Source organism: Agelaius phoeniceus, chromosome Z (assembly GCF_051311805.1).
Source record: "Agelaius phoeniceus isolate bAgePho1 chromosome Z, bAgePho1.hap1, whole genome shotgun sequence".
NCBI classification, from domain to species: domain Eukaryota; kingdom Metazoa; phylum Chordata; class Aves; order Passeriformes; family Icteridae; genus Agelaius; species Agelaius phoeniceus.
This window is the reverse complement of record NC_135303.1, coordinates 61,657,804-61,672,407: the sequence shown is the minus strand read 5'-3', so window position 1 is coordinate 61,672,407 and position 14,604 is coordinate 61,657,804. Positions and strand designations below refer to the sequence as shown.

The following is a 14,604-nucleotide window of genomic DNA, read 5'->3' as shown; positions in this document are numbered from 1 at the left end:
GAGAAAGAGCTTTCAGCGCAGAGCTGGAAATGATGGGAGGGAGGGACCCAGGTTCGGGTCAGAGCCTCCACAGGTTGGTTTGTTGTTGTTGGGATCTTTGGCTGGGGAAGGGGAGGCGGCGGGGGGAGGCTGCGAGCGGGTCCGAGAGGGCAGCGCCGCTTACTTCTAACCCCGCGCTCTCGGGCGAGAGCGGCAGGCAGGGAGGCAGAGGGGGTTATTTTTTCACATACACACCCCCGACTGCTCTTTCCCCTTCCCTCTGCCTGCTCCCTCCCCCGCAAACTTTCTGTGCCAGGCGGGGGCCGCGGTAGAGGCCGCCCGCGCCCAGCTGTCAAAAACACCCAGCGGCCGCCGCCAACTTTGTGGCGAGGGCGGCCGGCGGCGCCGCGCGGGGCTGCCGCGCCTCTGCCTCCTCTGCCCCCTTTCGCCTTCCCGTCCTCCGCCCTGCTGCTCCTCGAGCGGCTGCAGTCCCTCCCGCTGCTTCTCCTCTTTCTTATCGGCTCCAGGCGCTGCTGGAGCGAGCGAGAGAGAAGGCGGCAATGCGAAAGAAAGCTGGAGGGAGGGCTGAGAGGGGGCAGAGAGACGGCGGAAAATGGAGCGTAGCCCAGAAGAGGGGGTAAGGAGCCGGAGGGGAAGAGGGGAGAGCGTTAGAGAGGAAGGGAAAAGTTAGGCGAAGTTTTTGCTCGTGGTGCCGGTTTCCCGCTTCCCACCCATTGCTCCATCAGCTCCCAGGGCTCTGCGGCGGCGGCGGCGGCTGCTGCTCGGTGTGGGATCCGAGGAAATATTTTGTAAAAGGGTGGGATTTTTTTTCTTCTTCTTTTTTTTTTTTTTTCCCCTGTGGGGGGGGGGGGGTAAGGGAGGAGGGAGGAGGTGAGCCGTCACGGTTGTACGTTCGCAGGGAACAGACAAGAGTCACATCTGTGTGTGACAAGGAGCCAAACCGAGCGAAACCCTGCCCCGTCGGCGCCGTGGAAGCGCAGCCGCCGGCGCGGCCTTGGCCGGGCGCGCAGGCACACGGCGGCCGGCCGGGCGCGCTCCCGCGGGGCCGCGGGGCGGGGCGGGACGTTCCGCGCCCTCCCGCGGCCGCCGGCGGCTCGGCCCGCGCCGCTCCGCACGGAGCCAGCGCTCGGGGCACCGCACTGCCGACCGCCAGTCCCCGCTGCCCCCGGTGAAACCTTCCCTTACCGGTTCGAAGCTCCGGTCTCCAGGCGAGCCCCGCCGGCGGCGCCCAGGGGGTGGCAGGGCCGACCCGCGTCGCACAGGCTGCTCGGTCGGGGGAAGGTGGCTGAGGGCTGCCGGGCTTCACCTGCGGGGACGGGCAGGCCAGCCCGGCCGTCCCTCGCGTCCGGCCTGAGAAGGCGCTGAGGGTCACCAGTGCGGTCAAAACCCGCTCTCCTCGTCAGGCGCCGTGTAAACACGCGGTTTATACACGAGGTTTAAACGCGGCCGGACCGTTAAAAAGTGAACACGAGGAGAACTTTCCAGGCGATATGAAACACAGATAGAACATTTTGCTCCCTTTTGGTGTAGCTGGACACTCAGATGACCTAGCAGGAACTGAGAAAAATTGATAGAAGACGGGAGGTAGCCGTCCGCACTCCTGATTTTTCCTGCATCTGCTATGGACTGAACTCACAGTAAGCTTGCTGTAATGAACGGCATGTCCCCGGGAATTGCCAACTTCCCAAGCTTGTTACCATATTTTGCTATCTTTGTTACTTATGTATTTCCTATGGCTGTCAGAAGAGAGAGGGGTAAATTATCTGTATTAGTATCAAAACTAGTTTTTCATAAAACCCGGCATAATATATCTCAATGTCTGTGTCCGTGAAAAACTATTTTTGTTTTCTGGGTGTTCGTCGCATACCTTGATTAGGCATAATACATATCAGTTTATGGACAGGTTTGCAGTATCCACACTTCATCAAGATTAGTTTTGATCTTCGAAGGCATGTTTCAGGCTCTAAGCGACGATTCAAAAGATTTTGCATTCATCAGGATTTGGGATTTCTTATAAAAATGCCATGGCCAACGGAGATTTCAATTTGAATTCTTTAAAAAAAAAAATCACGGGACTAATTAAGCCATGACTTGGTGCGTTTTCTGTCAAAGGGGAGAGATAAGAAAAACCTTGTTAATTATTTCAAAGTCACATTTTATCGTACATAAAAACGCATTTGCCCTTTTGAACCAAGGAAGGGCCAAGACGTTGCCAAAAAATTGTGTTCACACAGCCCCCTCGTGGTCAAAGCCTTCAGAGCCTCACAACCGCCTCTGCTCACACGAAGAAGGGAAGGGTCAAAGCAGGCTGATGCAAATTAAAAACAAAAGTGCTGCAACCTTAGCTCGCAAAAGGCATGGTCACCTGCTAGAATAAATATTTGCCATGCCCATCACAAGGCTAATCTTCTCTGTGCAGTTTCCCCGAACCGAGTCAAAGATTATAAATGGTTACAGCTTTATGGAAGTATTAGAGTAGGTAGATGGCCATTCAACTAAATTTAAAACTGGATTTCCTTACTACTTTGGAAAACTTTATCTTTAAACTGGGGCTAGGCATTTGAAGAATATATTTCTATATGCACTAAATTAGTAGTTCACATTGATAATAGCCTATATCAATAAAAAAATGTATCTAAGCTCTGATCTGTCATTTCAAAGAACCTCTAAGTGTAGCACAATCATTCATAGCTTCCAGATACATTATTTTTAAAGACTCTAAGTAATTTTATATGGAAACTAGTAAAGCTTCATGGAGTTACTCCTTTGTTATCTTGCTTGATATTTGATTCAGCATTTTTAAACCTTTTTTTTTCTTCAACCTGTCAATAAGCCAATGTCTTTTGTATTGGCCGTAAATTACAACCTCTTGAAAGCTGATGAGGAGGTAAAATGACTGGAGGCAAGCCAGCTGTTGGGAGTTCTGATTCGTGGGTTGACAGTATGGGGTTACAGGTAAACATTGTGGGGTAAGATACTTCTGCTTATAGGATCAGCGCCAAAATAACTAACTGGTGGAATTTGAATATATAACATCATTAGTCTTCAGACTGAACAAGCTCCAAGTTTTTCTGAAATTTTGCATCTTTCAAACTCATGCTTTCAGTCACATATACAATAGTATTAAATTTCCATTGAGTTGTTGCTTTCAAATTTGTCTACTGTGTAGTATATTCTGAGATTAAACTAAGATAGAACCTGCATTAAAATACTATACCATCCACATGCACAGTACCTGTTATTTCTTTATAGTGCTGCAGTGACTGTGAAATCAGCACATCATTGATATTGTGGGAAATGATGACAAAAGACCTTTACTTGCAGTTCAGTGTCAAAAGAGAGCATACAGACTCATGGTGTATCACAGGACTGTCTTATGACTTCTCAACATATGCAGTTACCTTACATTTTAGATATTCTGTGCAAGGTTTCAGAGAGTAAGTGCAAGGCCTAAACTTTTATTTGCTTCTCAGTCTAATGATATTTTCTAATGAAGAAAGCAGTGTCTCTAACAATTTCAGCCTCATCAACAGAGATATAAATACAGCAAGTCTTTCTCACTGTAATTTTCCTGTAAAACCAGATTTGACCACCATAAAAAGTTAGCAGTATTCCTTGTCTGAGATTCATTAGTGTGAACAAAGTTAGAAAGTAAAATAATTTTCCTCAGGGTTTTTTGTGTTTGTTTCTTGGGGTTTTGGGGAGTCTTTTGGGTTTGGGGAGAGCTTTTTCTTCTGGTTGGTTTAGTTTTTTTGCTTTTGGGGTTTTTCTTGGTTGGTTGGTTTGTTGTTTTTGTTTTTCACAGATTAGAGCACCAAGCTATTGCAAATTAGAGTCTGAATAGTAACTGCAACTTGAGAAGAATGGAGCCATAATTCATCTGAATTGTGATGGCTCCAGAGTGTGGTATTTCTCTGCTGTCTTGATCCTATTTCTCACAGAAGGAATTTATGCTTCACTTGAATCTTGCCCTTTTTGCAAACCTGGAGGTGTGGTCCAGAGGATTTTCCCACAGAGTGAAGAGAAGTGAGGTGGGACATAAGGCACCAGTCCTGAAAGGTACCAAACTGAAATCTACCATATTCTGATGGGTGACAAGGTAGGACAGAACACTTCTAGAGGATGGTATAATTGAAATGTAAATGAAAAAAGAGTCTACTGGTAGAAAGAATCTCCAACAGAGAAATTATTCCCACTCCTGAAAATGAGACCTGTTTTCTGTAATCCACAATTTGTATTTGGGGAAACAATCCATTCCAAAAATACCCATCAATATTTTGGAACAATGCCATCATGAAGTCCTAATCTGATTATTCATTTTATTTAGGAATATGGCTGTACCATCCATATACATACTGAATATTTGTTTTAAGTTTCTGTGTTAAGTGTTACTTACAACAGCTGGCCTGCCTTATAGTGTGATTTACAAAAGATAGACTCCTACTTTCTATTAGAGATTCTTCTTTTTTACTTTTAATTTTTCTCTCTTTTTTTGCATTTTTCCCTCTTTTTTGTTTGATTTTTATACTAGTTTATCCCATTATGATATTTGGGAGAACTTCAACCATTGTAATAATCTGATTAGGAGAGAATATCTGAGCATTTATTTAAAAAAAAGATGTAAAGGTTTCTTAGTCAAACTGTAATTTCCTGATGGAATTTGAAGTTTGACCTTATGTTGGCAGAGTATCAAGGATGCTGCTTCTGAAGGGGTTCACCTAAACATAGCTCTGAACCCCAGCAGCCTGAGACAAGATGTGGAAAACTAGAGACCAAGTGTAAGCATTTGGTTTAAAGTCAGTTGCACAGGATCACACAGGAGCTCAGAGACGGGAGTAGAATCTCGGTCTCCATGATGAAGTTTAATTGCTTCATCTGCTTTAACCATAGTTCCGTCTTTTTCTTTCTGTTTTGTTTATCCCACCTTAAAATTTTAGCAGTAAATTAAGCATGAATATTAGGAAAGAAGCTCCATTCATTATACAGGCAGTGTGTTTAGTGAATGCCATCATTTCTCTGTACTTGATACAGACACATGTTGCAGGAAGAAAACAGTACATGAGCATACAAATTCAGATGCTGTGTACTCATCACGTGAAAGGGCTGAAATAATAATGTGTACACACAAGTAATGATAACATTTCTTAACTTCTGAACATATAACTTTCTAACCCCTGCTAGCCAGCTGTCAAAATTCAGTGTTAGGCTCATGAAACTGTGTCAAATAACAATACTAATACGGTAGTGTTCTGAGTCAAAAAGTATTTTTGTCATGGAAGAAGTGAAGTAAGAATAGCTAATTATGTTTTCTTTGCCTCTTGCACTTAAATATTGAAGTCTATTCAAAGCTTTTCCAGCACTTTCATGTTGCTAAGTCGTCCCAGTCATAATGGTGATTTTGGGGAATGAAAAAACGTTGTCTGCAACATATCCTTTTTTTTTTTTTTTTTTTTACCATATCCTCTGTACCAAATATTTTCTAGCACTCTTTTGGAGGTTGTTACCACAGTTTGATTTATCCTAAACTTTCCCCAAAACATTAGCAGATTTTCTTTAAGACAAATATGCTTCCAGGACTCTTGTGAGCTCAGCTGAAAGAATATATATTAAAAGCAATATATATAGATGTTACTTTATAATTATACAACAGTTTTTTTAAGGGACACCAGAAGATTTTAAACATAGGGAAAGAAACAAAACTATTCAACTATTCAGCTGTAGAGATGAAAGGAATATGGTGTAGCAAGTTTCAGCAATTCACTTATAGTAGTAAAAAAAGTAAAAATAAATGTTTTGGATCTATTTGGTAGTTCTATCATCCTTTCCCCAATAAGAATACATATATTTACATTTAAGAGCTCTCTAGATTGAAGTTTCTTCTTTTTCTGTTGTCACTTCAAATCTTTGTCCATCAAAATTGTTTTCTGTAACTGAGTAATTGCTAGTCAGAGACCACACGTAGTGTTCTGTATGCATTCTGGAATATGTTTCAGCTTATCTCATGTGACACTTGAGAGTATTTTTCCCAAGTGAATCTCAATGTTTTTCAGTTCTCTTAGTGTTTTACCATTTGTTTTCCTCATATTATACTAGTCAAAAATTATTGCCTTGGAGAGTTAGTTGTGTGCATGATGGGAAAGTCCCTCTTTTTTTTTCTTATCCAGTTTACTGCTTTTGTCTTGAATTCTGATTGTTGATGGGATTTTACTTATTTCATCCTAGTACCTTACAGTGAGTGTTTGTGCACTTAGCTTGATCTCATAAATTAGTTTTAACAAATTTATGAATTTGTTAAATTCATAAATTTGTCAGAGCTAGTAGGGATTGGTGGCTCAGTATCCTAAAAACAACAAAAATGTCAAATATTATATGGCAGGGCAAATCCCAAAATCTTTCATGTCCAGTTTTCAAATATTACTGCTGAGACTTCCCTACTTTAAGAAAAAAATTTTTTTTGCTATTCACACCTTGCTTAAATGGTGGCTTAATAGGGATGTGGCAACCTAAGCTGAATATAGTACAGACCATTAAAGCTGGCTTTAAATAATGTGGCATAAAGATTTCTCATCCATCATAATTTCTCTATTCTGTTTTATTTTTTTTTTTTTAATCATTGCTTCAGACATTTACAATACTATTTGATTTTCATGTCAAGAGAAAGAAAAGAAGGCAGAAGAATTGACAGCTTGATCCTTGCCTTATGAAAGACCAAATTTTAGATTTTGACCTCTTCCAGCAGTGGACTACTCTAATAGCAGATATTTAATAGGTCTTGTTTGAACTTTGAGCCTGATTGTAACCCTCACATCCAAAGATCTAGTTAGAATACCAGGTACTCTCACTGCTTTTATTATAAACACTTTGTTGGGGACATCTGATAGACTTCCTGTTCATTTTGTTCATTTTGTTGAGGTACAATTACAAAAAGAAGGTGTAGACTTTGCAACTGGCAATACTTTAAATCTTAGGAACCTGGAGAAAATAGGAAATTAAAAATATTGTGTCCAAAAATTGGTTTCCTTTTTAAAGTACTTTTTATCCATGCACTTCTACCACTTGATCATAAACCAAATACTATTTGCAATTGACAGTGCTATCCAGATAGAACTCTGAATTTCCTTTTTTTATTGGCTGCCCCACTTACAATTATTTTGATTTCACATCCAAAGTGTTGTTCTTTGACCTTGAACCAATTTCTCCAAATTTGTTGCCCCACCTGTGTGTGTGTGTGTGTGTGTGTGTGTGTGTGTGTGTGTGTGTGTGTGTGTGTATGAAATTAATTGGAGGAATTTATTACACATGTGTATGGACGGACAAGGAAAATAAAGGAAATAGGGAATAGTTGTCTAAATTTTTTTTTTTGAACCCTCAAAGTATTTTAGTGCCAGTTTAAACTTAAAAAAAAGTTTAACGCACATTTATGGGTTTTTCAACATTAGTAACTTGTAGTTTGTGAGTTTAAATTAATAATGCAGGGCACAAGACTCAGTGTATTTGATTTCAAGGATATAAAAATGTGACTTTCTATTATAAAAGTTAATTGCATTTATGTAATTCACCCTACCAGTACTGTTAAGAAATACCTCTGTTCAGAGTAGAGCTAGAGATGAAGAGGACAGGACGTTGGCTCTAAGGATAAAACAAAGGAAGTTATCATTTGAAAGACTGTTCTTTGTGAAATGCTCTCACAGAAAGAGTGGCTCTTCTTAGAGTATGACATTGAGTCTGCAGCAGCTGAGATTTTCTTTGTAAAATTATGCTCTATACACTGAACAGTTTGTTTTAATTCTCTTGTTTGTGACTTCTTGGTGTACCTGAAAAGCTTTCATGAGCATGTATCCTCTATGACTTCTGTAAATGAATACACTGTGTACAGGCAAAAGTCATTTTCTTTTGGATACACATAAATAAAAAGCTTATCAGTACTCTGTTTGCCTTTGTGATCTAGACAGCATAAATTTTAAATTTTAAGCATTTCTACAATCTGTCCCAAGCCAGGGAGACAACATTGTTTCACAGATCACTTTGATTAAGTTTCTTCTGGCTGACCTGTTACTGCAAATTAATTGTTATTGCACTGGTAGCAAATACATTGCTACTGAAGAACTACCACAAGCTGTGACATAAGAACTGTGACAACAACTTAGCATAGCAGTTAGGATTTAGCAAAAGTTAGCAGTTCTGTGGCATCTTCAGTTCAGTGACGTGTCTAGCAAAAAAAAAAAAAAAAAAAAAAAGTTGAAATATCAGGTTTGCTGCTCCTAATCACAATTAATTAGCAGAGTCTTTAGATAGCATATGTTTTCTCCTCTCTCTTTCTTTTCCTTCTCCCTAGAAATTTAAAGAATGGTTGAAATACAGTCCAAGTCACATTTTTAGAAGGAAACTGCATAGTCTAGGCTCTTCTAACACAATTCATGTATTTCTCTTAAAAGACAAAAAAAATACATCATTGTAACTTCTTCAGACTCTTCTGTGACTTTATTGCTTTTACAGACCAGCCAAAAACACACACACATACACATACATGAAAGCATTGCTTAATGCTTTGTAAGAGATCTTGATAGAATTGAAACAATTGCTTTAAAATTAGAGCTAAAACAAATGCTATATTTGAAAGGAAGGATGGTCTTTAATTGGAGTGCCCCATTTATGCAGAGGAAAGACATAGACATCTGGTCCTCCATGTATAGTTTTAGGAGGTATTTAATCAGGAAATCTGTGTAGAAGCGTACCACTAGATACATTTTTCCAGACTACAGTAGAAAATACTATTCATTAGGAGTGCAGCTAACTCAAAGACTCATTTTGCAACAAAGGGCCAGCAAAAAAACCCAAAACATACCAAGCAACTTCTGGCTCTTAAAATATTTAACTCTGTCTTATTCAAAACAATCGAACGTCCAACCTTTAATTTTTTTTTTCTATTACTATAAAGGCTTGTTCAATAATTTAGGCTCTAAATTTATTTACTTATACAAGAAAAAGAAAATTCATTATTATAAAATATGTATAGGTTACTGGTATCACATCTTGTAGATGAAAAGCATGTATTGTGATGGTGAGCAGGAGACACAAACAACCGAACATCACGCTTGTGTCTGACAAAGGTATGTTGCTTCCCTTTAAACTGGATCTCTGCAGTATGTATGTCACCTTGAATTCATGTAATTGCAGATTTTTGGATTTGTAACAAATATTGGGACTTGTAATCTATTTTGAGACAAGCTTATTATGGATAGAACATCTCTATGACATTTTGCTTCGAAATTTTGTAAGAAAAATCCCACTATACCCTTCGTAAGTGGCCTACTCCAGTACTTCACTGCCTTTAATGTTAGTTTTTCTTAATAGCTAAACAAAATACTTGTCTTCTAAATAAGCCGTTTCCTTCTTTTCCTGTCCTAGGCATACTTCATAGCAGACTTTTGAACCCTGGAAGACTTCTCTTTTTTTGTTAATTCTTCACCTGACAACACCTTTTCCTTCAAACATTTCTCACATTGAATTTCTGAAAATTATTAGCACTTTTGTTACTTTTCCATGAGTACTACTCAATTTACCATAAATACCAGCAAGTTCCCTGGTCTGATTTGCAAGTAGTGCTATAGCTGAAGCTTCCATAGACAATAGAGTAATTACCTATTGTATATGATATACAATAGTCTTGATAATGCAGCTCAAAATGGCATTTGCCTTTTAATATCATACTGATCTATTCAGTTTATGTTCCACTCTATCTTGATAACACCATCCGAAGTACTGTGATAAATGTCCAAGAAGGTAGCCTTTCTTTTTAATTATTTTTACCTCATTCTGTTGTTCTTTGCCAGCAACTTTGTAACAGACCTTTCTTAGCCTCTTTCAAATGTGTGATCTGTCACCAAAGTAATTACTGAAATGACAATCAACCTTATGATTATCAAAATTCCCCTGTTCCATGACATGTGTTTCAAGACAGCTGGGCCAACTAGTTGTGACTGCTGATCCAAAGATTGTCAGCTCAGTTACAAAAACAGTACAGATATTGTGAAATTGGACAGAAAAAAAAACCTGATAAGTGGTTTTACATGACTCTTGAAACCCATTGTAGATAGTCAGTACTTCTGTGCAGAATTAGCTTCTATCATAAAAATATTATTAATTCAGGTTTGACTAGAACTTTGCCAATAGAGCACACTGGAGATATATTGGTAAACCAGTGAAGACTGGCTGAAGACTTCTCTGAAAACTACCTTGTAAGACCTAAGATAACAAGTTTTGAGGACGCTAAGGTCTCTTTGGCTTGACACAGAGCTGTAGGTTCACTTAACATTAGTAGAAATACTTAGCATTAATAAAATCTAGATCTCCCATAATGACATATTCTCAAGCTTGAAAATTCTATTTAAAATTTCTTGGTATTTCATGCATGTCCTCCTTCTTTGTAAAATCACCCTAAGAACAGCAACAGCTCTGCATTTTCTTGCTGTGCATCTTCAGAGAGTCTTTGATGAAAGCTGTTATATAGGCATAAATGTAGCTGTGTGTTTAAGTCAAGCAAGTAAAAGCAGGGAATCAAATTGAAGTCTTTTGCACTGTCTTGCAGACCACTAACCACAGTAAAGATACTTGGCTGGCCCAGAAGTAACATGTGATACTGAAGTCATATCCAGACTGGGAATTTTTTTTAAATTACTATATCCTCAGGAAGCAATAATTTTAGAACTGAGGGCAGAATGATTGTTTTGTTTTCTTGTAAATCTTTCAATATGCTAATTGTGATTACAGTATGAAATTAGAAATCTGTCCATTTTATATCAGACAAAAATCAGAAATTTTTGAACTTTAAAGGACTGTCTGTTAAGAATAGGAAACTATTTGTTTGCAGAAAGGTGTTTATGTACAATAATAAAAGTCAAACAGCAGAATCAGACACCTTTAAGGTAAAGGATACCCAAAGATACAAGCTCTTGCAAAACTGCAAAGCTTTAGAGTATAGCAGATGAAACTAATTTGTCTCATACAAACAGTACTAGGTATCTGAATTTGACTTTTAAAAATTGCTTAGCATATAAAATTGGCTATGATATCCTTTGTTCATAGAGAGGCTCAAGAACAAATGCTTTCAAGCCATGCAGGGAACCCAAACTCTGCACAAAGGGAAGCTTGGTTTTGTAGAACAAATCTGTTAGGTAGGTCAAGAGTATTGAATAAATTCAATTTATTAGAAAGGCAAATATTTGCTGGTTTGATTTAAATAGGTTTGGTTTTTTTTTTCATTCTTTTTAGGGAAGGAAGAAAAGCATCCACACAGAAAATGAAAAACTATCTTAGACATCATGACCATTTTATTTTACTACATGATGCCACTTGCAGCAGTATGCATGCTAGTTTGTCAATGCAAAATAATTCAATTGCTATTGCCTAGTATCTATGCTGTATTTAGTATACTTTTTGATAGTGTTGAAATATTAAGGGAAATATTTCTTCAACACACAGAACTAAGTGTAAATGAAATTTAAAAGCATCAAAGATTGGCTTGGAAGAAAATGTAAAGATGTTTGAGGGCAAGCAAATAAGGTAACAGGGAAAAAAAAGACATATTGTAAAAGCGTCTGCAGCAGAATTGAAAGACAGTTGAATAAATGCCTCAAACCAGGAAAGAAAATGTGTAAGTTGCATTGTAGAAAGGGGATTAAGTTACTATGATAGAAATAAAGTGATCAGATTTTTCCTTTTACTTGGAAAAATTACATTAAAAAGAAAGGTAGGAAGAAGCAAAAGAGACTGTACATCCTCCTCTGTTGTCTATCCCTGTTTACTTTCCCCTGCAAGCTCTTACTTCCTTATATGCTCTACATATTAGATTTATTTTCTTTTATCACCAGCATGATTATTTTGCATTGCATCCTAATCTCCATTTGCCTGCCTTTGCCATAATACATTAAATTCTGTACACTGAGCTTTTTCCTTACTCTTGTCACCATTGCATCTCAGCAGTGCCTTTGCTATGTAATTTGTATCTTTACTGTGCTCTTCCTAACAGCAGAAGTGTGTACATTGGAGCGTTTTGGAATATTTCTAGAACTTTTTATAAATTTGTCCTCCTATATGTTTACAGGATATATAACAAAGATAGGAAATGTACCTCATATTTGAAGCAGAAATCATTAAGATTTGCACAGAATTCCACAATCCCAAGAAACTTAGGTATTTTGTACAGAGGAAAAATTTTTGTTTTTGTCAAAAGCTTCTATATTCCAGTGGAGTATTTGTAATGATCACTGTCTTAATTTCATATCTTTAGCTGACCATACATCTATGCCTGTAAGTTGGAAACCTCTTGTAATACCCGTTTGACACAGGCGGAACTGAACTACAAAGAGCTACATTGGCTTAGGTCACACAAAAAGAGTAGGAAAACAAAATTGAACCGAATTTTCTGAAGAATCCCAAGTGCGCCAACAGACATTACTCCTCTAGAGTAACTGCTTCTAGTATTTTCAGATTTGTATCTCTAGTAGTAAAAAAAATTTTCAATATGTAAAAGCAAGTGCCACCTTGAGAAGTATTTTTGTTGACAGATACAAAGAATTTATAATATATGTTAACTTGATGATATCTTTGATCCAGAAGACATACTTCCTACTAATAAAAGGCATTCCAAAGTAAGAAGTATATTCGCTAATGTCATATATGTTATAGAAGTTATGTGGAAAATGAATGTAGTAAAATATATATTTCCATGTTTCTTTTCTTTAGTCTAAATACTCCATTTTCTTCCTTATCTTTAATTCATGGAAAAAATTGTATCTCAGACTAGAAGGGAGGAGAGAGAAAGATATAGGGCATGAGGATTATAAGAGAAGTTGTACTCAGTATTATTAGTTTTTGGAGATTATTCCACCAAACATAGCAAGAGAAGTGCAGGGAATTTGAGAATACAGCTACCTATGGTGACTGGAAAAACAGAAGCCAAGAAAAACATGAGGAAATGACCCAACTAGAACCAGGAGAGAAAGTACATCATTAAATAAGTCACTGGGAAGTACTAGATCAGTGTTGGAAGCAAAATACATTGGGAGAAACAATTCTGAGCAATTACACATACTCACCAAGGAAACTGCAGAAGGATGAAACTAAGTGCCTGAGCAATTTAAGCTGTCTAGAAGGACATACTAAGTATTGAGAGTTCAATGATTGGTGTACACAGGTGTTCTTTAAACATCAATATACTTTTGTATACTTCCGATGGTTGATCAACCACTTTTTGTGGTTGATCAACGTAATATCAACAACATCAACATCACTTACCTGAAGTGCCTGAATAGTAAACTACATCCTGAGATGGACTCCTAGCTCATTCTAAGAGAACTGAAAGCAGCTACTTTCATTCACTTTTCAAAAAAATATTGAATATTATAAATTTCCACTTTTTTGACCTTCTATCATTGTTATTTAGGGAAACCAAAGACAGAATTTATTTTAATATACCACAAAAACTAAGATGATCAAAATATGTAGCAAATGTCTGCAATTTGTCTTAAAATATAGATATTGACTTATTTGGAATTTAAATGTAGTGCCTTATGCTAAAGTGCCTTACACTAAAGATTTTGTGGAAATCAAAGAAAATATGCCTATTTGTCTTAAGTAAGAATAAAAAAACCAATAACATTGTTTTCAATCTTGCTGTTTATCCCACCTATATCACTACATTGCCTAAACAGCAGGCAGAGTAGATAATAATTGGGCATTCTGTACCCTCACTGGAGGCTTGTTTTTTCAAGCACACACCCAAGACTTTACCCAAAAGTGTGAAAAAAATAAAAGAAAGTGCTAATCTAGGCTGTCCAAAATAAACTCTTCAGGATCAGAAATAGCAGCTGTATGTCTCTTTAATCATAAATATTTTCCTTCCTAGCTCTCAGCATGGAAACCTGACTGCCAGTAGAACTGATTTTAATGACAAATGATTAAGGGTGATTCTCTTGAAGTTTGGGAGCAAAAAAGTCTCCCAATCAATTTGCTAGGTCCATTTACTTTATATTACTTTAGAATATGACCAGTGACCAAAAGACTTTGGAACAACAGAAAGTTTTCTAACAACCTCCTGCCTAATTTCTTTCCTTCCTTCCTTCCTTCCTTCCTTCCTTCCTTCCTTCCTTCCTTCCTTCCTTCCTTCCTTCCTTCCTTCCTTCCTTCCGCCACTTCCGCCACTTCCGCCACTTCCGCCACTTCCGCCACTTCCGCCACTTCCGCCACTTCCGCCACTTCCTTCCGCCACTTCCTTCCGCCACTTCCGCCACGTCTTTCCTTCCGCCACTTCCTTCCTTCCTTCCTTCCTTCCTTCCTTCCTTCTGCCACTTCCTTGTTGCCTTCCTGCCTGCCTTCCTCCCTCCCTCCAATTTGAGTATAAAGTTCTCAGCCTTGGGGGAAAATCTGCAAGGTAGCAGATTACAAGTGGTTAAAGAAATATTGATAGAAACCAGAAAATCTGAAGCAAATAACATGAGAAATTTAAAGGGGATGAAGAAGAGAAGAGGAATCCATCAGGAATAAGGCACGTATTATCACGTGGCACAGATGGACAGGAGACAGAAGAGAGAGGCATTTAGTTAA

General features: G+C 38.4%; 1 protein-coding gene across 1 annotated transcript; it reads left to right on the top strand.

The window, feature by feature from the left end:
• Positions 1 to 360: 360 nt before the first annotated feature.
• Positions 361 to 5,672, top strand: LOC143692008 (uncharacterized). The gene is made up of 2 exons (XM_077171466.1): positions 361 to 616; positions 899 to 5,672. Exons 1-2 carry the CDS (start codon positions 540 to 542, stop codon positions 1,170 to 1,172), a joined length of 351 nt encoding a protein of 116 aa, XP_077027581.1. The 5' UTR covers positions 361 to 539; the 3' UTR covers positions 1,173 to 5,672.
• The last annotated feature ends 8,932 nt before the right edge of the window (positions 5,673 to 14,604 follow it).